Source organism: Acomys russatus, chromosome 18, assembly GCF_903995435.1.
Source record: "Acomys russatus chromosome 18, mAcoRus1.1, whole genome shotgun sequence".
Classification (NCBI taxonomy): domain Eukaryota; kingdom Metazoa; phylum Chordata; class Mammalia; order Rodentia; family Muridae; genus Acomys; species Acomys russatus.
The window spans coordinates 2,504,448-2,531,876 of NC_067154.1; the positions used below are offsets into that span (position 1 = coordinate 2,504,448).

The 27,429-nt window shown below is 40.5% G+C and overlaps 1 protein-coding gene across 2 annotated transcripts in view; it reads left to right on the forward strand.

The window, feature by feature from the left end:
* The window catches only part of Cab39l (calcium binding protein 39 like), an 83,700-nt gene that overhangs the window by 20,720 nt on the left and 35,551 nt on the right, over positions 1-27,429 (forward strand). The window contains exons 1-4 of one of the 2 annotated variants that reach the window (XM_051160642.1): positions 641-1,129; positions 12,587-12,728; positions 15,475-15,639; positions 26,841-26,959. In XM_051160642.1, coding sequence (XP_051016599.1) covers positions 12,618-12,728; positions 15,475-15,639; positions 26,841-26,959 — 395 coding nt within the window. In that variant the 5' untranslated portion in view covers positions 641-1,129; positions 12,587-12,617. Of the gene's footprint in view, positions 1-640; positions 1,130-12,586; positions 12,729-15,474; positions 15,640-26,840; positions 26,960-27,429 lie in introns of those variants that run through there. The other variant, XM_051160641.1, reaches the window with a different exon arrangement.

Genomic DNA, 27,429 nt, shown 5'->3' on the forward strand with positions numbered 1-27,429 from the left:
ATGCCTAGCCCCCAAGCTTTGCAGAAAAAGCCATAGCTTTAAGGTGTTTTACTGTGCAATTATGGATGTGAGAATTTTTTTTATATGTTATCTGTAGCCTTTCCAATTCTCACTGAAGAGGTGTAATGGAGCTTGACCACAAATGCTTAGATAGAAACTTTCCATTGAAATAGTTCCATCTAGTTTGCAATAAAACATTAATAGGCTCTAGTTAGATTACTGATGTCTGTATTGTTCTGTGTAGTTATGTTTTTCTCAGGGTGACCTGCATTTGAAAACATAAAACACCAGAAGTTCATTGCATTTTTATAAAATTATATTGTTAAAATTGAATTATAAACATCGAAGTTTCGCCTGCTTTCCAGCTTCTGGTTAAATTAGTCCTGCCTACATATATCTCTGCTGCACTTTCTCATTATCACTGGGAGGCGCCGACACATTAGCAGACGGATCTGTTATTCTTACTGTGGATAAGCAGTTGCTGGGAATCTTCATTCACATTGGGGCATGATGGTCCAGGCAGCTTAATCGCTTGACAAAATCTCATCCACGAATTGGTTTGCGACCTAAAGGGAGTAAAGTGATGGCAATTTTTTCTTTTGTTTATTTTCAGACTTTTCCTTTTGCCCAAGAATTAATTTTCCCTTTGCTTAATTGCTTTACAGACATTCTTGTAATGTTACACAATAGGAGAGGGAGGGAGAAAAAGAAAGAGCTGTGACTGTGTCGTGTGTATCTCAAACCCTGTGCTAGAGAAGGAGAGAAGGAATAAGCAAGCTGGTTTGACCAGAAACAGAACTGCCTATGACAGATTAAGAGACAAGCAAGGCTTGGAATCCGAGAGCAAGCAGAGTGGAAATTTACTGCGGCTCTCTGAGTGTTCAAGTGATCGCTTTCTGCTAACGTTTCCCGGTGGTAACTGTTAGTCCTCAGAGTCAGAAAGTCAGGGCAGAATCGTGCAGTCTGTTCTCCACCATCCTTGAGTTGGAGGGGGCATCCTTTACTACATGGAAGATAAAGGCTACTTCATCTAAAGTGCTTTGAACCCCAGAAAAGAACTGTCTTCAGCACTTCACCATGGCTCTGCTTTTTGTTGCTTAGACAAGCCAGGGAGTTTCTACAGCCCTTGGTGAGTATCAGCAAGGTTGTCTGTGTTGGTTTGGGTTGAGGAAAATGAACTAATAAGGTACAATTGAGTCCTACACTTATGCCTATGTTTATTTTAAATTAGGCTGTTGCCTTGCCTCTCTGCACGATGAACTGCTGTTACTAGGAGAAGTTTGAAAAAACAACAACTACAAAACAATACTTCTCTGTTGCCTAAGGCATTTGAATCCTTACCAACTATTCCATATCCAGCAAATATCTTATTTTGGAAGTGAGCTTTTATTTACAGCTTGCAAAGATAAAATAGTGGCAGTGTACTGATCTTCATTTTTTTTTTTTCTAAGTGCTTGAAAACTGGAATTTATTTCTGTGTATTATCAGTAAATTGTGTTTGATAATTTGTTATTATGAATTACAGCATTCTACCATAATTCAGCTTAAATTATTGCTAGTATTAATTGAAAGTGCATATAATTTAAACACTAAATGTTACTATTAAATCCAAAGTGACCCTTGGTTTCTCCAAAGTTCTGTAAGAAAAATAAATGGAAATATTTTACCTATAAAATTCACTATTGATGGAAGATGAATGAATATATATTTCTGAGGTAAAAGAAATACAGTTTTTTTTTCTTTATAGTGATGCCATCTTCTCTTGCAGAGAATTTAACTAGAAGTGTATATTTATAAAGAGCAAAGAAAATAAATACTTACTATGTTTATTTGTATTTCAATACAGCCTTCATTTGTGTAATCTTTAATAGGATATTGTATGCTCTCTATAGCTACATATATACAGCTATAAACATATATGTTACATTTAAAGGCAGGTATAGAAAGCATGTAGTCACTCTCCTATAGAAGGAAGGATGTATTGTTAAGTATTAAATAGATTCATTACATAAAGATGGCTAGTTTGAGCAAAGTTTCCATTCTATCCTGTGTTGCCTCAAGAAATATGTGCCTTCATTTATTGATTCAAGTGAGTCTTTTAAGGCAGAAAAAAAAAAGTTAATTAAAATGAAGACTGCAGGAAGCCAGTAAGCACATGGCAGCTTGGAGCCTGGACATAAAATGGCTAGCTTTCTCCAGTGGCTCCTCTACTGTGTACAGAAGCCTGAAGAACAGGTTTTGGTTTGTGGCTTATTTTTTTCCTCCTGTTTGTTGATCTATGTATAAGAAGCAACACAGTTGGTCTGTGGAAACTTCTGAACAAACTGTCACACACTTAAAGTTAGTGCTCTTACTTTTTTGCATAATATCATACTCCACCGTTAGGTACATGGGAATTTTACCTTAAACTTGACAGTTTTCAGGGGGAATTTGCTAGTGTTCCCTTGGTGATGGCACCATTTCTTAAGCCCACAGTAATGTGAATATAGAAGGAAAGACTAAGGCATCCTGGTTTGCAAACACTTTGTTTCAAAGTTCACTTGTGAGCACACTGTTGAGTGGAAGAACCCATTGCCTTGAGAAGTAATTGATCACATGGCTGTAGGTTTTTATTATAGGCTGAGATACTTTATTTACACTACAGAAAGACCACTGTCACCTTGAGAGAGATGAGAAAGTCAGTTCTAGTGCCATAACTGTGAGACAACCATGGGAAGGCCTTTTATTTCTGCTGCAGATCAATGCTTATGGAAAAGCAAGTGTAATACAAGGTCAATGCATTGTTGGGAAGGATGCTTAGATGGGGTTCTTAGATACTTCCAGAGTTGGTTACAATTTTTATAGTATCCATGCTGACACTGCTGTCAGAGATTTCTCTTGGTATAACACCCTTTCTAGTCTGGGAGCCAGTTCTAAGGTCTGCCACAGTGAGTGGCACATAGTAGGCAGCTGATAAAGAGTTACCTGAGGACTGCTCTGCTTCTTTGGTCTACCTAAGTGGAATGGAGAGGCTGGTGAGATGGTGCAGGCAGTCCAGGGCTTGCCACCCCAACACCCTCCCTAAAATCCAGGTATGGCCGTACTGCCCCATGATCCTAGTGCTAGGGAGGTGAAGATAGGATTCCAGAGCTTGCTGCCCAGTTGGTCTCACTGCACTGATGAGCTCCAGGTCAGTGAGAGACTCTGTCTCAGGAAATCAGGTGGAGAGGAGCAGAGGAGGGCACCTAAGAGTAACTTCTTGCCTTCACTAGCATGCACAGCTGTATGCATACCCATGCACTCACACATACACATGTGTGGCCACATACAAACATGAAAATACACCCCCACACACACACACACAGACACACACACACACACACTTCCTCCCACCACCATAGAGAGAGAAAATGAGAGAGAGAGAGAGAGAGAATAGCTTTTCCAAAGTATCCAAAAAAGTATAGGGGCATAAGGGCACACCTTTTCCATTATGAGAAAGAGATGGCCTGACATGAATTGATTGAATTATGAAATGTGAGCAAAGTAAAATAAGACAGAGTGGTCCTAACTTAGAAGAGAAAAGAAGACTGTTGCATATCTCTATGGCAGTCCTGAGTGATGGGAGGAGGCCTGGGCGTGTGTTAAGAATCTTGAATACATGAGACATTTTCAAGTCAGAAGTCATGTGTCAAAAGGGTTCTATTTCACGTGTATTAGGAGCAGTGTGAAGAAATGTGGCCTACTTGGAAAATTCAGAATAACTCTCCAAGTTTATCCAGCTCAGTTACATTAGTCCTAGAAATTTCTTTAAAGTGCTTAGATACAAAATACAAAAAAAAGAAAAGAAAGTTAGCAATGCCATCAACACATTTAGCAAGACAATGAATAGTTGTAGGTTACTCTTACTTGGATTACCCTCTCTTCATTCTGTTTCAGAATAACTTAAAAATAGTGATTTTAAGTAGTCCTAAGTGGCATGTAATAGGTTCTTAGTACTATGTGTTAAATAAATTAAGGTAGATTTGGACACTTTCCTGTTGTATGCACATACATACATACGTACACACACACGCACACACACATTTCTTTGTCACTTAGAGAAGCTAGCCCATTTCCTTTACAAGAAAAAAGGCTAGTGTAAGCATATGGACATGCATGTCACTTACAGCCATGCTCTTCCAGTGCTGATGAACATAACTGGCTTAAACAGAATCTGTGCTGTCTGTAAGCGAGAAAGCATGCCCACGCTGTAATATCGGTTTCCAGCAGAGACTCATCACGTCTCTTCCAACTTGGAAGGACAAAGGATTATGTTAATATCTCAGCCAGAAAAACTGTCTATTGTAGGTGTATATCAAGTAAGAAGTAGCTTCAGCCTCACTTTCATATCTACACTTGTTGGTGATAGTTTTTAGGCCACCGACAGTATATAAGTACAGAACTTACAGATGCTGTGACGTAATTGTTTTCACAGTGTACTTATGAACCAGTCTGATGCCAAGAACAAACAGTATCTAACCAAAATGCAGTGTCATGTACACTTTGTAGTAGGTGCAGGGAAGACTGAAAATGCTGGAGTCTAGGTCTTGTGTCTGTGTGGGCGTGGTGCTGTGAGTGTGAAGATGAGAGGATGGCGCGGTGCTGTGAGTGTGAAGATGAGAGGATGGCGTGGTGCTGTGAGTATGAAGATGAGAGGATGGCGTGGTGCTGTGAGTGTGAAGATGAGAGGATGGCGCGGTGCTGTGAGTGTGAAGATGAGAGGATGGCGTGGTGCTGTGAGTGTGAAGATGAGAGGATGGCGTGGTGCTGTGAGTATGAAGATGAGAGGATGGCGTGGTGCTGTGAGTGTGAAGATGAGAGGATGGCGCGGTGCTGTGAGTGTGAAGATGAGAGGATGGCGTGGTGCTGTGAGTATGAACATGAGAGGATGGCGTGGTGCTGTGAGTGTGAACATGAGAGGATGGCGCGGTGCTGTGAGTGTGAAGATGAGAGGATGGCGTGGTGCTGTGAGTGTGAAGATGAGAGGATGGCGTGGTGCTGTGAGTGTGAAGATGAGAGGATGGCGTGGTGCTGTGAGTGTGAAGATGAGAGGATGGCGCGGTGCTGTGAGTGTGAAGATGAGAGGATGGCGCGGTGCTGTGAGTGTGAGTATGACGATGAGAGGATGGCGTGGTGCTGTGAGTATGAAGATGAGAGGATGGCGTGGTTGCTGTGAGTGTGAAGATGAGAGGATGGCGTGGTGCTGTGAGTGTGAAGATGAGAGGATGGCGCGGTGCTGTGAGTGTGAAGATGAGAGGATGGCGCGGTGCTGTGAGTATGAAGATGAGAGGATTGGCGTGGGTTCTGTGAGTGTGAAGATGAGAGGATGGCGCGGTGCTGTGAGTGTGAAGATGAGAGGATGGCGTGGTGCTGTGAGTATGAAGATGAGAGGATGGCGCGGTGCTGTGAGTGTGAAGATGAGAGGATGGCGCGGTGCTGTGAGTGTGAAGATGAGAGGATGGCGCGGTGCTGTGAGTGTGAAGATGAGAGGATGGCGTGGTGCTGTGAGTGTGAAGATGAGAGGATGGCGTGGTGCTGTGAGTATGAAGATGAGAGGATGGCGCGGTGCTGTGAGTATGAAGATGAGAGGATGGCGTGGTGCTGTGAGTATGAAGATGAGAGGATGGCGTCGGTGCTGTGAGTAGTGAAGATGAGAGGATGGCGTGCGCTGTGAGTATGAAGATGAGAGGATGGCGTGGTGCTGTGAGTATGAAGATGAGAGGATGGCGTGGTGCTGTGAGTGTGAAGATGAGAGGATGGCGCGGTGCTGTGAGTGTGAAGATGAGAGGATGGCGCGGTGCTGTGAGTGTGAAGATGAGAGGATGGCGTGGTGCTGTGAGTGTGAAGATGAGAGGATGGCGTGGCGTTATTGGTTCTTCCACCTTGTGGTTTTCAGAGATTGAACTCAGGTCATTGGGTTCAGCAGCAAGCAATTTTATCCTGAGCCATCTGACCAACCCTTAGTTACTTTGTCATAAAGAAAACCATTTGAGGATTTCAGTGAGCTTAAATGTTTTCATTATTGCTACTGGTTTGGGAAAATACTGATTTAATTACAAATCTCTACGATAAATTGAGATTGGGAAACTTTAATATAAAAATCATTCATTAATAATCATTCATAGGGGGCTGGAGATATGGCTCAGTGGTTAAGAGCACCACCTGCTCTTCCAAAGGTCCTGAGTTCAATTCCCAGCAACCACATGGTGGTTCATAACCATCTGTAATGTGATATGCCGCCCTCTTCTGGCTTGCAGGAGTACATGCAAGCAGAGCACTGTATGCATAATAATAAATAAATAAATCTTTAAAAAAATAATCATTCATAGTTAATAAATGTAGAACATTTTCGCTCCTATAAATGACTGAAGCTCTCAGCAGAAATATTACTGTGAACCTAATGAATGAAGTTTCTGGAACAATAGTAAGTTCCTAAGCTCACAGCAAAAATAATAGTGGTTTTATGTCTTTCTAATGTCATATATTCTACTTTTAAATTTATATAACATAGTGCATTGGAAATAAAGCATAGTTACTGAAAGATATGAGCCTCTTATTTTTAATTCTCACGTATGTCTAACCAAAGTGTCCAGGAGAATGAGAATTCATAAGACATTTATCACAGATTTTCTATTTCCGTGTAATTTGTTCATTTTAGAAAGTGTCTTTCTCCTGCAAAGCAAACCATATTTAAAAAAAAAAAAAAAAAAGTCAAGCCAGGCCTGGTGGCATACCAAAGATGTCAAAGGCAGGAGATCACTCAAATTTCTCATTTAACCCTCTAGAGCAGGGGTCACCACCAAGTGGGGAAAGTTCAGTTGTGGTTTGTAATAACATTGTGGTGCATACTTAAAAATTGAAAGGAAGTTGGGAGATATTTTACTGTAGATATTAGCTGGTCTGTGGCATGTCTAACTATGGTGATGCATTCTGTAATACTGTATGTGGCAGAAATTCTCAGTTTTTATTTTGGAGAGGATATCCTTGGACATAGCAAATATAGAAGAACTTTTAGGTGTACTTTTCAGTTTTAAAATTCCCATCTGAAAAAGACAATACAGTCAGTACTGGCACTCCATGTACTTACGATGTAGCCCCTTGCTACTGAATTTAAAAACAGATCTTTAGGGGTTGGGATTTAGCTTAGTGGTAGAGCACCTAAGGCCCTGAGTTCAGGCCTCAGCTCTGAAAACAAAATAAAACAAAAAACTGATCTTTATATGCCTGGTCCTTTGCCATTGATGTATTTTTACTGCATCTATTTCTGTCTGTGGGTCCCTTTGGACTACACATCAAAAAATGCCAACCCTTGGAGCTTTCTTTTTTTTTTTTTTTAATCCAATAGGTTTATGTTGAGGTTGTTTAAGAAAGGTGCATGTCGAGGACTGGGGTGTGGCTTGGTGGAAGGGTACATCTCCAGCACTGCAAAAGCAACAAAAGCATTGACTTGCTTTGTTTGGGGCTGTGGCTGTAGCTCAGTAGTAAATTGCTTGTCTAACATACCAAAGACCCCACATTCAGTCTCATGTGTACATGCCCATGTACACACATGTGCACGTGCTTTAAGTTACAAGCTGTGAGAATATTGGAAATAGTCTCATCTTGTTCACTGTTGAATGAAAAACTCCTGTTTAAAGAAAGGTTAATTTGAACTAAGTTTTTTTAAAGTAACAAGTTGGCAGTTGAGGTCATAGAGATGCTTTTGTGCTTGTTCAATTCCTGAGATTGCTTTTTTTACTTCAGAGATAGATTTTCCACTCCCTTCAAAATCCTGGTGAAATCTTTGAATTGAGAACTGTTATTGAAAAGCACACTTGGAAGTAAGAAAAAAAGGTCTAAAAATATTCCCTAACCACCCAAGACAGACATTTACACCCCTTTGAAATATTTGAACTAAGATACCAACAAGGACATGGAATGTCTCACGTACCCTCTCCATTTACAGTGCTCCAACACTGACATTGAGCCATCTTTAAGTGGCTCTCAGACACGAGATAGGAGTGCTGGCAAAGTGTACTGCACACTCCCCTGCCTGTGTTCACTGGGCACGGAGCTAGATGATCTCTTTGGCTTTCTCTCTAGAACCTGAGCCAAGTACCACTCTTCATGAAACTGCACAGCCAAGGAAATTATATTTGACTAATGGCTTGAAAAGATGGGGTGCGATGGGGCAGGGAGTCAGAATTCAACAGTACAGACTTTAAAACAAAAGGGCTGTTTAGTGATTCTAAGTAAAAGATGTTTTCATGATGAATGCATTGCCGTTCATTAAGTAGTTTGACTGTGCTACCCAGAGGCTACCACTATTAACTCTATTAACTCCATGTGTGTGCGTTGTGGTGCATATTCGTGGGCTGGTACACATGCACACATATGTGTGAAACCAAGGGACAGCTTGAGGTATGCCTCAAGAATGGCTGTCAGCTTTGTTGAAACAGGTCTCTCATGTAGACCTCTGACTTCCAGATTAGCTTTTCCCTTCAAGTGTGTGTGTGTGTGTGTGTGTGTGTGTGTGTGTGTGTGTGTGTGTGTGTGTGTCTTGTGCTTGTGGAATTGGTTTTCACCTTCTACCATTACACAGGTTCTAGGGACTGAACTCAGATTGTCAGGGTTGCACCATGAGCGCTTTACCCTCCATGCTGTCCCAGTCCTGGCTTTAAGGCTGAGGAGCTCTCTGTGGTGTCTGTCTTTATTCATCATTAGTAGACATAAGCTAATTATGTGTGTTAACTGTGTGCATAATGCTGCAGTGATCACAGGACGCAGATATGCCTTTCCGTGGAGGTGAGTTCACTCCCTCAGGACATGTCACCTGAAGTGAAGTTTCTCCTGACATTGACCAAGTAGTTGGTCAATTCTACCAGTAACTTTTTTGAGGATCTCCACACCATTTCTTGTCCTAGCTGCAACAATTTCCATCTCCACCACCAACACACAGGAGTCCCCTTTTGTGCCTCCCACCAGCATTGTTATCTCTCATCTTTTTGGATTTTGATTGGCTTATGTCACAATCCGTTTGTGACCTAACTGTGGAGCCTGGTGTAGTGCAGGCCCTGGCTCTGCTCAGGTGGTCATCCCCCTTCCATGCGTTGGGGTGCACCACAGGGTAGGCAGATGTTACCACAACGGGGATGAAATAGCTCCAGAAAACTTTTCTTGTCTCTGAATCTGTTCTTTCTACTTCTATCACTATTTCTATTCTTTTCTTTTAGATTTTGGGATGGTTTCCTTTTTAACTTTTAAAATTCTTTTTTATTGTTATTACCATACAAATGAATTATAATTGTAGAGTCTCACCCGCCCACATGTCCTACCAAACAATATAAAGACTTCCTTTCAAGAACCACTTCTGATTTTTTAGCATTAATTTTGTTGAACTATTTGTGGACTTGATTCCATTTAATCTTTATATATATATATATATATATATTTCTGTATGTAGAAATTATGTGTTAGGTGGATATTTAATTGTAAAACTATATATAATCTTTTCTTCCCAGAAGCATGTCTATTTTCTCATGATTCTGTGAAGGTGGATGGGTCTAGCCAGTCTGAGGATTTTTTTATTTTTTGTATTATTGTTGTTTGTTAAATGGCCATTCTGTTGGGATGTGTTTTGAAAAAGGATTCTTTCTTTTTACATCCACAAGACACCTTAAGTTTGTGTCTTATCATTGATCTTTACTAGACAAGTCTTTAAGTGATGGAGTTTAAACTTTTTTCTTCATACAAAACATAAGCCATTATATCCTTTGCTATTGTGGTTCTGTTCCCTGTTTCCTTTTGTAGTGACTGACTTACTCCACTCCCACTCTGCTGTTATTTCCTATGGATAATACTCTATTTTCTTCAGATTGCTATTAAGCACTCATGCAGATATAATAATATATATATATATATCTCATTTTATATACACACATACAAGCACACACATTTAACATCCTTGGCCACCATCTTAGATTTTAAAATGTTACCATTATCATTATTCTGTTTTACTTATTTTAAAATAGGAGAATGATAGTAAAAAATATTAACTTCTGAATTTAGTCCATTCATCAAGACAAGGTGGGAACTCAAATATTGTTTTTCCAGTACCAAGAATGAATGGAGCGGCCTTGTAGATGCTAGGCAACTGAGCCATATGCTAGCCTGAGCTTGTATTTATGTAGCAACTGGTTCTACGTCACGGTTGGCTCACTTTTAAGCGATCTCTGAGGTAAATGGTGTGGCTGGGTGCACTAGACATATACCAAGCAGTGTCCGGCGTGTAAAATCAGCAGCCAAGTTTGTGTGGAAAGGGGAAGGCACACAAGTTGAGATGAGAGTGGATGGGCGGGCCAATCTGATGAGAAATGGGCATGCAGAAAACCTCTGCTTTAGCTTTCTGGCGGTCGGAACCCCAGAACTATATGACTTGAGGAAGTGTTTTAATTTCCCTAAAAGTAGGGACTGGTTGTAAAATGTTATTGAATGAATTTGACATTGCATTTATTTCAGTCAGTAGTTCATTTAAGATGTGAGAATGCTTCTAAAAAGGGCACTGTGCTAAGAGGTGCTGTATGGCCCTGCACTGTCATGTCCTCCCACTGCATCTCAAGAATTTGCTTTTTCCATGGCCCAAAGTTCCAGCGGGTTTTACTTTCTCATGGCTCAAACTCTGCTGCTAAGCAAAGTTCCTGTGCAGAATACATGACTTTAGTTGTTTATGTTTCTAAATCCTCCCATGCTGTTTTACGGTCCAGATGTACTTAGTTGAAATTCTTAGTGTTCTAGTTTTTCCATTGGTGAGGTAAGACTGCATAGAGAGAGTGATTATGTATACATTTGATATCTTTTAAAATCTAGTGTGCATTTACTTATTTTTATGTATTTGAATGTTTTTGCTTGCACATATGAACTGTTCCTTGGACTCGAGAGTTAACGAGTTCCTCTCACACGTTCTCTGCCCTCACCGAGGAGCTTCTTCTGAAAGCGGGAAATGTTTTTATATTTGCTGTTTTATCATGAGAGTTCATACCAACTGTTTTGGTTTCTATTTAAACTGTATCTTCCACTAGAATTCTTGATCACAAGTAACAAATACTGTTTTTGTAACTTGAAGGAATTTATTGCATGGCAGAGATTCTCGGAAAAGACTGGAAATAGATAGGAATCTAGTGAGGTGAGAGGTTTGGTACAGTGTTACAGCAGTTGGCCAGCTGGGTGGGTGGGGCTGTCGATGGTGCTCTGCTAGGGACAATATGTCTTCATTGACTAATTGCGTCATTATTAATAAGACAGTTATTGGGCAAAATGAAAAATCTCTCATGCCTACCAATATGGTCCTGAAAAATTATAACACATTATATAATTAATATGATATCATTATTTATTAAAATGTTGTGGGCATAGGGTTGGTATGTTATTGATAAAAGCACAGCCATACAAGCCTGACTTAAGTTCTGTGAAGAACTCACTGGGAAAGCAAAGAACTGACTCCTGAAATTTGTCCTCTGACCTCCACATGTGCACTGGGCTTAAGCATGTTCATAATCCCCCCCCACACACACATACATTTTACACATATATACATAAGGAATAATATAAAATTTTAAATATTGTAGTAGAGGGGAGGAGGTCCCCCTTGGTCATAGACCTAGGGGAGAGGAATAGGGTGAAAGCAGGAGAGAGGGAGGAATGGGAGGATACAAGTGATGGGATAACAATTAAGTTGTAATCTGAATAAATAAATTAAATTTTTAAAAATTAAAAATAAAAAAGTTATAAATAAAAAAATATTGTAGTAGAACTAAACGTGCTCATAGAATAATAATCAGGGTATGAGACACTGGGAAAAACTGTTAAATATTACACTTGGTATTATTCTAGTTTTGCTTAAACTTGTATTTATCTTTGTATGTGTACAAAACTGTAAAAGGAATATACACCAGATGATAAACATCATCTCTGGGTGTTTGAGTCATAGGAACCTTCACTGTATTGGATCATGTTTTTTTAATACCTTGAAATAGTGTGTGTGTGTGTGTGTGTATGTATTCATATATATATTTATATATATATATGATATTCTTTTACTAGGTGAAACCTTCCATTAGATTACAGGGTTTGTTTCCCTTAGTGCAGTCAGGCAGTGACAGACGTTGTCTACATAACAAGTGTTCTCAGCCTCTAGAATTGATAAATTGCCCACTCTCCTTACTCCCCACCATGGCAGTGAGGATTTTAAGACTTTACATTGCAGCTTTGGATCACAATCAGTACTAGCTATAATACTTTTTCATAATGCTTTTTGGCAATATATGAATCCTAACCCACTGTGTTTTAAAGTGCCAGTTTTTTTCCTCAATAAATAACCCCCATTTTTGTAGAGTCCTTGTTTTTATGTAAAGCTTGTAACATACCTTAAAATATTTTATGTTTTTAAGTTTGAAATCAAACTTGAAACTCAACTAGATCAGTTTGATGTTTCAAATTATTAAACTGGTGTTACTAAAAACGTATTTTATGCCATGACATAACAATTAGACATGTTAGGAGTTTTCTTTAACTTGGCTTGTTTGTTTTTCAGCATTCCATATTGGAAGAAGCAATTTTTATACATGAAAAAAATGCCTTTGTTTAGTAAATCACACAAAAATCCAGCAGAAATTGTGAAAATTTTGAAAGACAACTTGGCCATTTTGGAAAAGCAAGACAAAAAGTCAGACAAGGTATGCTTCAAAACAAAACAGTTACTAAAGTGTGTGTATTCCAAGGAGAAGGCTGTGTAAAAGCTTGATGAGGAATTGTTACGTGTGGTCCCTGTTACACTCACAGGTTGCTTCGGGTTGTGTGCTGCTAGTAACTGTTGGGCCTGTTGTACTGAACCTTTGGTTCACTGTCCAGAGCCTTTGACCCACCCGAGTCTATAGACACCAGAGCTTCAGGACCTCTGGGCTTTATTATTGTATTGTGCATGGGTGCTGCTGTCAATTGTGTGTTCTTTAGTGACTAATTGCATCATTGTTAATAAGATGATTTTATTTATTATTAATATTCATATTCGAAGAAGTTATTTTTATATATGAAAACTGTCTTTGTTTACTAAGTCACACAAAAGTCCAGCAGAAATTATAAAAATTCTGAAAGACACCTGGCCATTTTGAAAAAGCGAGGAAAAAAGATAAATGTGAAAGAAAGGACTGGCACGTGTTCATTTCACCTTGTTCTGAGAGAGAGAGAGACCTCTCACAGGGAGGCTTCTGCTCATCCTCCTGAAGGAACTTTGAGTTCTTCATATTTGGTTTATCTCTGCAGTGACTCGACTCAAGATGACCTGTTACACAATAAAGGACCTTAGAGAATTGGAGAATTATCTCCAACCTTCAAAAGAATTGGAGCAATATCTTGTTCTAACTCCCATGTTCTTTGAGACATTGAGCCAACTTTTGGCTCAAAAGGAAACTGAAAATAACCTTCATAAAGTATGTATAAATCTAGATGGCAAACAACAAAAAGGAAAAAGCTTCCTAGTTTTCATTTTGCCAGAAGGCGAATTAAGCCCACATCCCATCCACATTCCTAGCGATGCTGACAAGGACTAAGAGCAAAAGCTCTTCTGCTCACTGCAAGTAGCAAAGCCATACCTCTGACACATTTAGTGTCACCTTGGAGACACACTTAGTGATACCTGATGAGTAGAAAATGTGTGTGCGATAAGATCCCACTAAAGGTGCCTGGGCACTTTCTTGGACATGCGCACAGGAGAAACCTGTGGGAATGTACCCTGCACTGTAGTTCACAGTTTCCCAATGAGAACAATTCTTAAATCCAGTCGGAAGCAAAAAGTTGCAGTATATCCATGGGTGGAGCATTTAGAGATGGTAGCATCTGCCTCTGTGCAGCCACAGAGATGAGGTCCACCAGTGAAGCTGAGTAAAAAGAACAACATGAAAGGATATAGGTCGTCTTCAAATTTCAGAATTATAGGAGCTAGCCGTAGCTATGTAATAACACAAAGGTAAGGAAAATGCAGAAAAGTAAGGCAGTCCTTATTGTGGAAGTTAGGTGACATTATAACAAAATGCCTGAGCTGTTCAGCTTATAAAAAGGCAACGTTTATTGCCCTGAGAGTTTTGGAACTCTCAGTGCTCTGGGGCTGCTGGTAGGGACAGCACATCATGTGGGAAGCATGTGACACAGCTCGCAGCTGGATAGAAAAAGAAAGGGAAAAAGATGATGTGGTCCATCTTATAATCTTATCCAAAATTATATTGCCAGTGCCTAGCAGAGATCTCCCATTAGGCCCTACCACCTCTGGGATTGCCCCACTGAACATGGGGGCCTTTGGGGGACATTTAAGGTACAAATTACTGCAATTTTGTAAAATACATAAAGGTAAAAAGGCACGCTCAAGGTTATAGAGTGCTGAAAATCTGGTCTCTTAACTTGGATTTATTATAGCAGAGAGGTTTTCTTTATAATTATTACTAAGTCTGTAGTAGGCTGAAGAATTTGAGAAGTGCCTTTCTAAAAAAGTAGTGCCATAAGTCATGTTTTGTAATTTGTCTTACTCCACTCATTTTCTTCTCATTTTTGAATACTGTTATACTACAGTGGAAAGTCAACCAAAACATACTTTTTTTTTACAAGTAGAAACACAAATTGTTGACTCAATCAGTCTTTCTTTTAATTATTAGTTTAATGAGGGTTTTTGAGATATTTCTCCTACCATATAATTTCTCAACCCTGGGTTCTTACAATTCACAAGATTGTGCAACCATCACCACTGTCTAATCTGAGAATACTTCTACCATTCTCCAAAGAAACCCACACCAATTCGTAGTCACTCCTCTCTTCCCACTCCCCAGGCCTGGACACTAATCTACAGTCTGCGACTTGCGTATTATTCCTGAACTGCAGTAGACCGCTGAAAGTCCTACAAATAAAAAATAGGATGATTGTGTAGAGTGAGTGAGTATGTCAGAGCTTATGAATTTTGACAACGTAGGATTTTGCGCCTGAACCATTAGACGCTCAGGAGAGTAGGCGTCCATTGGAAAGCCTTAGGGCTTCAAGTCTCGCAGCAGTTGGTAAGGCCCCAAAACACTCAATTTAATTTTCAGGAATACACTTTCTTTGTAGTTTCTCCCAAGACTATGAATATCATTTGAGACTTCAGTTATATTGTCTAAGAAGAAATATTAGGGATCTTTTCACATAAATTTTAGTAACATTTTTAAGATTTAGAAAGCAGCATCTACTAATATTTTTGTTGTTGCTACTATTGCTTATTTATAGCCAGAAAATTATCTTTGACTATAAACATACAAAGCCTAAGAAGTGTGTGTATGTGTCTGTGTGTGTGCATGTGTCTGTGTGACTGTGTGTGTGTGTGTCTGTTGGGGGGAGCTGTTTGTTTTCTTAAAGCCTAAAATTGTATTCTTTTTAACTATTACCATACTTTCTGGTCACCAGGCTTCAGAAGAAGTGTCAAAATCCCTGCAAGCAATGAAGGAAATTCTGTGTGGCACTAATGACAAGGAGCCCCCGACAGAAGCAGTGGCCCAGCTGGCACAGGAGCTCTACAGCAGTGGACTGCTGGTGACGCTGATAGCTGACCTGCAGCTCATAGACTTTGAGGTGAAGGATCTGTGCAAGGCTGTCCCCCTGCTTCTCCAGAGTACATGATGGGCTTCCCTTCTGACCTAACATAACTGCTGCCCATCCTGCCTCTTAGCAATAAATAACGAGTATCCATACTTGGCTTAAACCAGTGACTGTCCACGTATGATATTAAACAGCTTTCAGAAAACCTGTACAGTAAGCAAAAAGGCATACTATAGTTAAGTTTTATGCATCTGGCTTAATGACCACCACTGTTCACAAGAGGTTACAGTTACTGTGTACAAGGTACAATTTCATACATACAATTCACTGTTATGGAAAATATGTCATTATTTATCCCATATTAAATTGTATTCACTAGTGTGTGTGTGTCTGTGTGTGTCTGTGTGTGTGTGTGTGTGTGTGTCCTCATCCACATATGGAAGTCAAAGGACAACTCTTGGGAATGTGTTCTCATCTTGTGGGATTAGGAAATCAAACTCAGGTCATAGCCTACACACAAGAACCTTTCCTCGTTGAGTAGAGCCATCCCATGTTATAAATACAGAGCCCAAGATTCAGGATTTTAAGTAATTTTCCTGAAGTTACTAAGAGGGAGCTGAAGTGTTCACATCATCTTGAAAGCAGTTTAACCTAATTTACCTAAACAATTAGATAAAAAAGAAGCAATACATATGTTATATGCATTATTATATATTATTATAGCCACTATATATTATTAGACTAATAATATATAATATACTATATGTTATTTATCTTATTTATTATTGTATATCTTGCAGAATAGTGAATAATGTGGATATAGGAAGGTTTGGGTATTTACTGTTTAGGCAGTAGTCATTCTATTTTCCTATTTCTTGCTTTCTTTCTACAAGTATACTTGGTAGTTCCAGGTAAATGTTGGTTTCTCATTAATTTTCATAGGCAGGAGATATGCAGGTTTCTTTAAAGGAAATAGATAGAAGGAAATTACTTATAGTAATTCAGCTGACTACGTTAGGGTCCTAGGGACCTCTGTGCAATACTGGCATGGCTTTCTGCACGGATTAGGTGGATAAAGTGCAGAGCAAGACTAGGAGCTGTAAAATCAAAGGCTGCTGGAGAGGGCCTCAAAGACCCAGACCTTGGCTCATTCTTTTTTTCAGATGCCCTGTCTGTCTTTCTCTTTCTTACTCTGTTTCTCTGTCTGACAGTCTATGCCCATGGTCTCTTTTATTCTGTGTGCTTGGCTTGTTAAATCTCTGCCTCGATTGTATTCCCATTTCCTTCTCAAACTGTCTATGCATGGAATCCAAGAATACTTTCACTATGTTCATATACTTATGTGTTTCTCCTATTTGGTTTAAAATTAGATATCATGAGCACAGCAGCAGCTTGGCATAGTGGAAGGCCCTTGACTCGGTGGTGCAGTTGTCTGGAGTCCAGATTCTGCTATTGATTGTACAGCCAGTAAATTAACTCTTTTAGCCTGGATCTTTTTGTGTATGTAGAGCAATGGCAGGAACTCCCTTCTCTCAGTATTTACGTATGTAAAAGATATGCACATATACATTACATTATATAAAAACTAAACATAAATGTATAAAAATGTCAGAGTATTTTCAATTCCTCTCCAATGAAAGTGAAATACAAACTGGATTGTTTTGTTATAACCTTTGAAGTTTTTCTTTATCATCATCATCGTCATCATTATTATTATTGGTGGTGGTGTATGTGTATTTTCAGGTACACACATAACATGGATGACATGTTGGTTCTTTCAAGAGTTGGTTCTCTCTTCCTACCAGGGAGGCAACTTAAGCATTTTTGCCCACTGATCTATTTAGCAGGCCCATTTTTATTTGTTTTAGATACTGTTGGACAGTAGCCTTGAATAAGAAAGAGTTCCCATTTTTTATTACAATTAGATTTTTGTCTTATTGTTTTGTGTATTTATCTGAGAGTAGCCACATTGTAAGTTATCATTAACATTGATTGGCTTGGGTTAGTTAAAGATAAGCCTAGTTTATAGTAGAGTGCTGGAGGAAACATGCTAAGGGTGGTTGTGCTTTGAAGACTCGGGGAAGACAGAGCATCAGGCACAGTGACATAAAACCACAGGCTCAGAGTGCTAAGAGTGAGCTTGGGAGAATCAAAGCTCTGAGCGGTAACACCAGACTTGCCAACATGGAGGAGGAGTTCCATAACGGGCCCATCTCTAGACAAAGAAGTATAAGCAACTAATGCCTGCAGAGAGAAAGTGACCTGGTCTCTCTGCCTAGTGAGTTCTAGGCCACCTGAGCTATTTAGTGAGACACTGTCTTTAAGCAACAATGGGGGAGGGAGATCAATACGCCATGTTTAAGGAATTAATAAGTCATCTAGTAGACAAACCCAGGGTCTTTCGGGTGATGATGTTTCTAAGAGAATACTTGACACAGAGTCATTGAGCCGCAGTTATTTGCTGAGTGAATGATTGAAGGACATGTAAGGGACTTTATTTGACTCATTATTTCTAGCTGAAAAGTTCAAGAGCATGACCAAGAACCAGTATTTTTTGGATTTGCTAGGGAACCTGGTCCTAATATAATTTCTCTAGGAAGCAGCCTTATCTCTAGGTACACGGCCCCATCGCGGAGGGAGGGAAGTGACCAGCATCCTGGGGTGGCTAATCTGTCCCTGTAAGAAAATCATTAACCCATCCATCGCGTCTCTGCCCTCCTCACCCGTCCCCACCTCCCAGCACCCACCACTTCTGAACCAGCTTTAACGTGAGTCTGGTGGGGGCAAGCATGGCAGCTATAATTTACAGACGTAACAGTCACCCTTTTAGTGCATTGGTCTATAATGGTGGATAGTTCTAACACTCGCAAAGTTCCCTCCTATTCTTGGCTAATTAGCTCCTTTTCATATCCCCAGCTTCCTTATAGTAATGTTTTTCCACACACCCATAGCCCCGTTTTGTTTTGTTTTTTTTTTAACCTCATTTTTACCTTCACAGAAAAATCATGTAAGCAGAATCAGTGTTTGGGCTTTCGAGACTGGCTTGATGGCAGGGCAGACGTGAAGTAGTAAAATTGATGGTGTAAAGGATTTACTAATAAACTTGCTTAGGAAATATGAGCTGCTCAGAGTAGAATTTACCTAAGGAATGCCACCTCCTGTGCGACAGGAAGATAAGTGGTGCAATAACCAGACTTGTTAGAAAACCATGGAAAAGAAAATTCTGTACCGTAATTGCAGTTTGGGGCTGAGGAAGTTTGTTCGCTGAGTCGACCTCCAGTTATAACAAAAGGAGACAACAGTGACTTACGGTTGGCCACTAGGGCTTTTCCCATATCAGAGAAGCACCTCTACAAAGTGGTTCCGGGGGCTAGGGGCCAGGTCACAGCCACGTTACATGGTCTACCAAGAAGTCCCCTGTACTCTTACCAGGAGAAACTTAATGCTGCCAAGTAGGCAAGGTGACCTAGTAACTAGTGGGAAAGAACAACACTGGTGTGCTAATAAAGACATCTGACAGTATCTTGCCTGTTTCCCATCTGCCCAGGTGAGCAGAATTGCAGTCTCTTGTCTTTGTTTAAATTGTTCAAAGTAAAAATAAATAAATAAATAAATTGTTCAAAGTATAGCCTGGGGCCTACACCTAAAGGAGATTTGAGTATGACAGCGTATGTGAAATGCATATGCCTAAGGTATATGTAGGTTAAATATATTTGTGTTCGAAGCAGGTTCCTGTTTGAGAGTCAGCCCGAGGTGGACACGTTCTCTTATTAAGGACTTTTTTCCTTTATTAATCTCCCTGGGAAGGCATATGGATTCTATAACATTTCCACTCTGTGTAACTTATGTGAGATTCACCTCAGCCATTGACCAAGATACTGTTTGTTATTGATGGATTCGTTGTATGGGTACTGCTTAGGCCATTCATCTGGTCCCTCCCCGGGTACTTGGTATGTTCCTAGTTTTATCATTTATAAGTAAAGCCCGTACATCCACTTGTGTATAGCTTGTTTTTCAAGATGAAAACAGATGTTTTTGTGTCATTGAAAGTACCCATGGGTGAGATTTTTGGCTGTTGCTGAATTGTTCTGTCTTTTAATTTTAGCCATTCAGGTGCCAGTGTTATCGCACGACCATTTTACTTTGCAGTTTCTTAATTACCAATCAGACCAAGTTTCTTTCCCTGTTTATTTACCGCCATGTTTGTTATGAAGTAGAGCGCTTTGTCTCTTTTTTGATTGCTTAACTTTGAGAATTTTTTAAAAAATATTTTTATTTTACTTATTCTTGTGTGTGCATATGCATTGGCGGGGGGGGTGGGGCGCGGAAGGGGCACACGTGCCCCGCGTTTGTGTGGAGGCCACAGGGCAGCTTTGTGGAATTTGTTCTCTCCTTCCACTTTGGTGGGAATTCCAAGGATCCAGCTCAGACCCTTTGGCTTCCCAGCAAGCGCTTTACACACTGAACCATCCTGCTGGCCCAGAATTCTTTGTGTGTTTTATGTAAAAGTCAGCGCCCCGCAATTTTAAAGCAGGCGTTTTTTTAATCCCTCTTCTCTTTTGGTGTCTCCGCACTTCCCAGCCGCTGCTTCTGATCACTTCCCTCCTTTCCTCATTTTGTTTGATTTCAGTTGGTAGACCCTTGCATGGCATTCATTAATTCATTAAGCAAATAGCTGCAGACTTTTATAAATTTACCGGCTAATGAATGCGTCTTCAGGCTGAAAAATCTACCAACTATATAGCACATATCATAAATTACTGCATTAATTTTTGGTCCATTTCTGAATGTGGCTTCCTTGTAATCAAGCATATTTTGGTGGTTTTATATTTTCTCCTTCTCTTGCCCCTTCTACGTCCCCATTTTCTCTAATGTTCTGTGTCTGGGCCCACTGGCCTGATTTAAGAAGTGGTCTCTGGTAGCAGAACCTGTTCCTGTTGCCCGCAGGGGCTCCCTCTGCCTCTGCACACGTTTGCTGATGAACTAGAAGAATGCTTTCCTCTGTGTGAAAGTTGGGTGGCGTTCTGTGGCGCTTCATTGCTGCTGTTCACTGGAATGCCATGTGGAAATGTTCTGTGGCATTTTACCGGGAGGTATGAAAAACACGGTCTTGTGACATTTCAAACAGGGCTGGTATTTATTCTGTAATGTTGCCCAGTAGAGTCTAAGAAGATTTGAACACCACAGAATTATGTTTATGCTAACAGATATGCCTCTTTTATAGAACAAATATAGTATTTACAGTCCTCATATGAAATTCAGGCACTATGAGCATTTTTTGAGATTTTTAGCAGCAATTGATTCTGAAGTGCTCCCTTCCCTCGCTGGGACTGGGGGGAGACAGGAATTGTGCCTGCCAAGCAAGACCCTCCCCTGGGTACATCACAGGGTCACAGGATTTACTTATTTTTTTGTCAAAATTTGCATTTGGGTATGGTGACTTCCTTTAAAGGAATAAGTAATTTGCTTTTATAATACCAGCTTTTTATTTCCCTATCTCCTCAGTCCCCTAAATCAGCCTATTCCCCTCCCTAATTTTTCTATCCTCTTTTTCTCTTCTGCCCTAATCTCTTCATATTTTTCTCTGTGAAAGAAAATGACATCAATGGACAACTGTAGCTATTTTAAAATTTTAATCATTGCTGACATTTTGATATTCTAGTTTCTTATTTCTACCCCTTGATTAGACCACAGTTTTTGTTACATCTATTTGTGTTGCATGTACCACAGCCAGGCACAGAGATCAGAGGACAGTTTGTAAGGGTTGGCTGTCTCCTTCCACCTAGGAGTCCCAGGGCTGACCTCAGGCTGCCAGGCTCCACAGACACAGTCATTGTTAGTAGCCTTTTTATTGTTTGGTTATATTGTTGTGGTGGTGGTGGTGGTCATGGGTTTTTGTTTCGTTTTGGTGTTTGTTGTTGTTGTTGTTTTTGAGACAGTGTTACTGTATAGCCTAAGGTCCTATGGAGCTCCCTGTGTAGCCCAGGCTAACCTTGAAATTGTGACAGCCTCAGTCTGATGAGTGCTCGGATTGCAGGTGTAAGCTACCACACTCGGCAGTTATTGGGGACTCTATTGTAGCAGCTGGGATAAAGTTCTTTGTGTATAAGACAGACACTGAATTTTATTATTCTAAAAAAATGGACAACAAAGAAATGTGTTTTAAACATGTAACCTCTTTGTTTTGAAATAATAGTTGATTATCAGCAGGTGTAATAGTTCAGAGAAACCTCATGGAGCTCACCTCCATTTCCTCAGAATAATGCCCCACGCTGGCAACATGACAAAGGGGATCTTTCCCACTACCACAAAGATCTCTCCTTGTGCCAGTTTCTCCATAAGCCCACTCCACATCCCTGATTTGTAGCTGTTCTAAACTAGATTCTTCTCCATTCTATAGCTTGTTATTTCAGAAACCTCATATAGATGGGACCATCTCATGTCTAACTAGAAACTGGTGTTTCATAATTGACGCAGTTCCTCAGGATCCACCACTTTGTGTCTCTGTATTACTTTGGTTGCTGACTAATAAGTAGGTGACCACAGTTTGCTTAACCATTTGACAGCTGAAGATGTCCTGGGCTGTTTCAACTCTGGCTGCCACACGAGGGTCACCCGTGTGCTTCTTTCTCCTTCATGAATGCTTAAGAGCAAAAACCTGCTGATGGAGATAGTTATAATGAAATCTTTCACAGACTGGCTATACTGTCTCACATTTCCTTTTTAAATGTGTTTAGTGTGTGTGTGTGTGTGTGTGTGCTCGCGCGCGCGCGTGCACACACACAGGCACTAGTGTGAAGATCAGAGAACAACTTTCAGGAGTATGGACACTCAGGTTCTCTGCAGGTGCATATAGCTTTTACCCACCGAGCCATCTCACTGTCCCATCTTTTACATTTCCATCACAGTGTGAACCTGATTTTCTTCATTTTTGTGAGCATTTCTTGTTGCCACATTTCAGCCGTTCTGGTAGCTCTGTCAGAATGAGTAGTACATATCTCACTGTGGCCTCACTTTGCACTTTCTGAAGGTACTGAGGTTCAGCATCTTCTATTAGCGACATGGCCTCTTTGGTGAGATATCTTTTCATGTCTTCACTAATTATGTCTGTATGCTCTAGATACTGACTTTTTGTCATTTATGTGGCTTACAGTATTGCCCAGAGTCTGTATCCTAATCTTTTAATTTTATTAGCAGAATCTTTTGAGAACAAAAGTTGTTTTTGTTTGCTTGGATGGTTGGTTTATTTATTTTTATGTGTTTTTACCTGCCCGTCTGACTGCACCATGTATGCGCAGTGCCTGCAGAGGAGGGTGTCCTCTGGGACTGCAGCTACAGATGGTAGTGGCCACCTCGTGGGTGCTGAGAAGTGAACGCCCGCCTTTGGAAGGAAATGCAAGTGCTTTTAACCACTGAGCCACCGCTGTAGTCTCAATCTGTCTCTCTCTGTCTCTGTCTCTCTTTCTCTTTGTGTGTGTGTGTGTGTGTGTGTGTGTGTGTGTGTGTGTGTGTGTGTGTGTGTGTGTCAGGGTGGTCTTTTGAGATAGGGTCTCTCTACATAGCCCTGACCAAGCTGGCCTCAAACTCACAGAGATCCATCTGCTTCCGCCTCCAAGGGATTAATGGTGTATTACTTTACTTGTTAATGTCAAGGCTAAGAACTTTTTTGACTAATCATAGGTCCAAGAGATTTCTTTCTTTTTTGAATTTTTATTTTAACTATAAAAGTCTGAAGTGTATTGTGAGTTTGTACATGGAGGAGGTTCTAGGGATCAGACTCAGGACCTTGCACATGTTCTGTTTTTCATGAGGTAAATGCTGCTACTCTTTCAAACTTTTTATTTTTATTATTTTCCCTTTTAAATATTTATTTGTTTTCATTTTACATATTTGAGTGTTTGCCTGCATGTATGTATAAGCATCACATGAGTGCCTGGTGTTTGTGGAAGCCAGAAGAAGGTGTTGAGTCCCCTGTACCTAGAGTTAGAGATGGTTTGAGCCATCATGTGCATGCTAGGAACCAAATCTAGGTCCACTGCAAGTTCAGCAAGTGCTCTTAACTTCTTTTTTTTTTTTTTTTTTTTTTTTTTTTTAATTTATTCTTGTTACGTCTCAATGTTTATCCCATCCCTTGTATCCTCCCATTCTTTCCTCCCCCCTCCCATTTTCCCATTATCTCCCTCCCCTATGACTGTTCCTGAGGGGGATTACCTCCCCCTGTATATGCTCATAGGGTATCAAGGCTCTTCTTGGCAACCTGCTGTCCTTCCTATGAGTGCCACCAGGTCTCCCCCTCCAGGAGACATGGTCAAATGTGAGGCACCAGAGTACGTGAGAAAGTCATATCCCACTCTCCACTCAACTGTGGAGAATGTTCTGACCGTTGGCTAGATCTGGGTAGGGGCTTAAAGTTTACCGCCTGTATTGTCCTTGGCTGGTGCCTTAGTTTTAGCAGGACGCCTGGGCCCAAATCTGCCTATCATAATGTTCTACTTGTAGGTTTCTAGGACCCTCTGGATCCTTCTACTTTGCTATTCTCCCATGCTTCTCTCATTTAGAGTCCCAATAGGATGTCCTCCCCTCTGTCCCAGTTTCCTGGTAAGTGATGGCTTTCATGGGACATGCCCCTTGGGCTAGTATGCAGATATAAGTGAGTATATACCATTTGAGTCTTTCTGCTTCTGAGTTAACTCACTCATTATGATCATTTCTAGCTCAATCCATTTATCCACAAATTTCGGAAATTCCTTGTTTTTAATAGCTGAGTAGTATTCCATAGTGTATATGTACCACAGTTTCTTTATCCATTCTTCTACTGATGGACATTTAGGCTGTTTCCATGTTCTGGCTATTATGAATAAGGCTGCTATGAACATGGTTGAGCAAATTTTCTTGTTGTGTGCTGGAGCATCTTCTGGGTATATTCCAAGGAGTGGAATAGCTGGGTCTTGAGGAAGCCCTGTTCCCATTTTTCTGAGATAGCACCAGATAGATTTCCAAAGTGGCTGTACTAGTTTGCATTCCCACCAGCAATGAAGGAGTGTTCCTCTCTCCCCACATCCTCGCCAGCATGTGGTGTCACTTGAATTTTTGATCTTAGCCATTCTGATGGGTGTAAGATGGAATCTCAGAGTTGTTTTGATTTGCATTTCCCTGATGACTAAGGAGGTTGTGCTCTTAACTTCTTATGCGCCCCTCCAGCTCTTGTGTTAATTTTACTAAGCCACATTTAGTTTGTGTTTTATATAACTAACAACTTTAAAGCAGCTTGGAATGTAGCTCAGGTGGAGTGCTTATCTGTACAAAACCCTGGGCACAGTTTCAGTACTACACCCATGTGGTGTGGTGTGCACACCTGTCATTCTAGCACTCAGGAGGTACAGGCAGAAGGATCACAATGTTATGGTCATCAACATGCAAAAGCAAGTTAAAGGCCCGCCTGGAATACATGAGATGCTGGGAAGGGTGGGGCAATTTTAAGACTGAGTTATTAATGGATAAACTTATTTAGGACTCATTTTGGGGCTTTAGGTTTTTCTTTCTTTTTTAAGTGTTTCTTGTATTAAAAAGTGCCAAATTTAAAGACGACAGGGATCAGTTTTATGTTTGTGGTAAACAATGTATGGAGGCTCTGTGTCTCTGGTGAGGCATACTTCTAAGGTAATTGCTTAGTCTAATAGGTATTTACTGAGAGCATACTAGACTCCAGTCCATAATATACACATCAGTTAGGCTCTGTATTGTTGAGAGCTAACTGTACAAGGAGGAAGTTAGACACAAAACTTCCTTCCAATCCGCTGATATGCTGGGGATTGGTTTCAGATGGTGGCTAAGAACTGACAACTTGGACTCTATCAATTGAGGATAGACTCCTGGCTCTTCCGCATCCCTGTCCTCAGTTTCCCTGTCCATCATATGCCCTTCATCAGGCTGTTACAGAGATTTGAGTAGTGCGTGCAAAGCTGTTAACCTAAGTTCCTGGCACAGATTCAGTGTTCACTAAAGGTTTGCTGCTCTGACAGGCGGTGGAGGTAGTCAGGTGGAGGAGGAGCCAGCCGTTGTAGGCAAGGGTGTTATTAAGCTATAGGCAGAGTAAGGACACTCATCTCACAGGAGAACAGCCCAAACTGAGTCTGTAAAAATGGACTGGAATACTATGTCAGACACAAGGAGAACATCAGCCAGAGCGTGCATGAACACTGAAGGTTGTGTGTGAGTATTCTTCACACAGTCAGTTGGGAATATCAGAAGCTGATGCAGGAGTGCAAAGCAATAGCAGGGCCATGCTATACAAGGCACTGGACTTTCCTCTAACATAAGGGAGATACTGAGGAACCTAAGGGAATCGCTTCTTGGTAGCAGATGTTGCAGAGTGAAGATGCTTTGAGGGAATAGAGAGTATCGGAGCCTTTGGTAGCTCAGTTGAGAGACAAACTGGTGTGCTGTAATAATTGGTGACATTCTTGTCCTCCTCTTCCTATATATGAGTCATGCATCCAGCTCAGGGTTTCTTTTACATAGTAAGGCTCAACTCAGATTGTAAGATGCACGAAGGTTCAGGATTGCCAGTAGTTCCTCTAACTCAGGCAGTTAGGACCACAAGTCTCTTCTCCTCCTCTAGGCTATGTGTGATTTCATATAGGCAAGATACATACGTACACATATATACACACACACATATAAGTTACATGTTATATAGGGAAAACATTTTAAGCTTATATCTCATTTTTTAAAATTTTTGAAGGTCTCAAGGTAAATGAGTAGATAAAGTGAAGGCATAGATAATACTACCCAGAATTAGATGTTAAGAAAAAGGAATTTGAATGTAATATTTTTAGTCATAACTTACATTCTTCATTTTTTTCTCATTATGAAGATTTAAAAATATCAGTCACACACAAAAAAAATTAGTCACTGTTTCCTTCTTGAGAGAGCTAAAAGGAGAGAAAGCATGAAAAATTCAATTCTTGCTGCTGCTTTGTACCATCTGTGCTTTTGTATTTCCCGTTGTGTCAGTGGACTTCCCACTTGCTGCTCTCCCCACAGTGCAGGTTAGGGGAAGACTCGCACCCACTTAGTGGGCTTTTTAAAGATAGATGAAAATAGTAAATTCCTGGTTCCACGCTTTATGCAGGATGACACTGTCTCTATGAGAGTGTGTGTTTGTATCCCACGTGCAGTGCAGTTTGTCCACTAAAAGCATATCATTTAATGGTGACATGTTTCCTTAACAGGGAAAAAAGGATGTGACCCAGATATTCAACAACATCCTGAGAAGACAGATCGGTACCCGGTGTCCCACTGTGGAGTACATCAGTTCTCACCCTCACATCCTGTCTATGCTTCTCAAAGGGTAGGTGCCTGCCTTCCTTAGACCCAGCTCAGAAAACGTACATCCCCCTTAGCAACCTTCGGAGCCGCACGGTTTGTTTTGGTGTGTGTAAGGGTAGCCTTCCAGATCTGTCCTGAATGCCTGGAGCCCAAAGGAAGTCACTCCTTTGTACTGTGGTCTAGTCAGTGTTGTTTGTGTTTCCTGCTTCTTTCCTCTACCTTTTTGCTGTCCATGTCTCTTTCTATCCTATTTCTTTTTCTTCCTCATCTTCCATATTCCTAACTGAACAGGTACCATTTACCTGCTTGCATGATATGAATGTTCCTTCATTACACACACATGTATGCATGTGAGCACATACATAAATATTCTAGTTCTACAACTTAAACAATAGGGGTAAGCATTCTTACAGTGCTAATATTTGTCCTGATGGGGATAAAGTATGGACGTGGGGATTCAATAGATGCTGCTGTTTTTATACAGAGCTATAA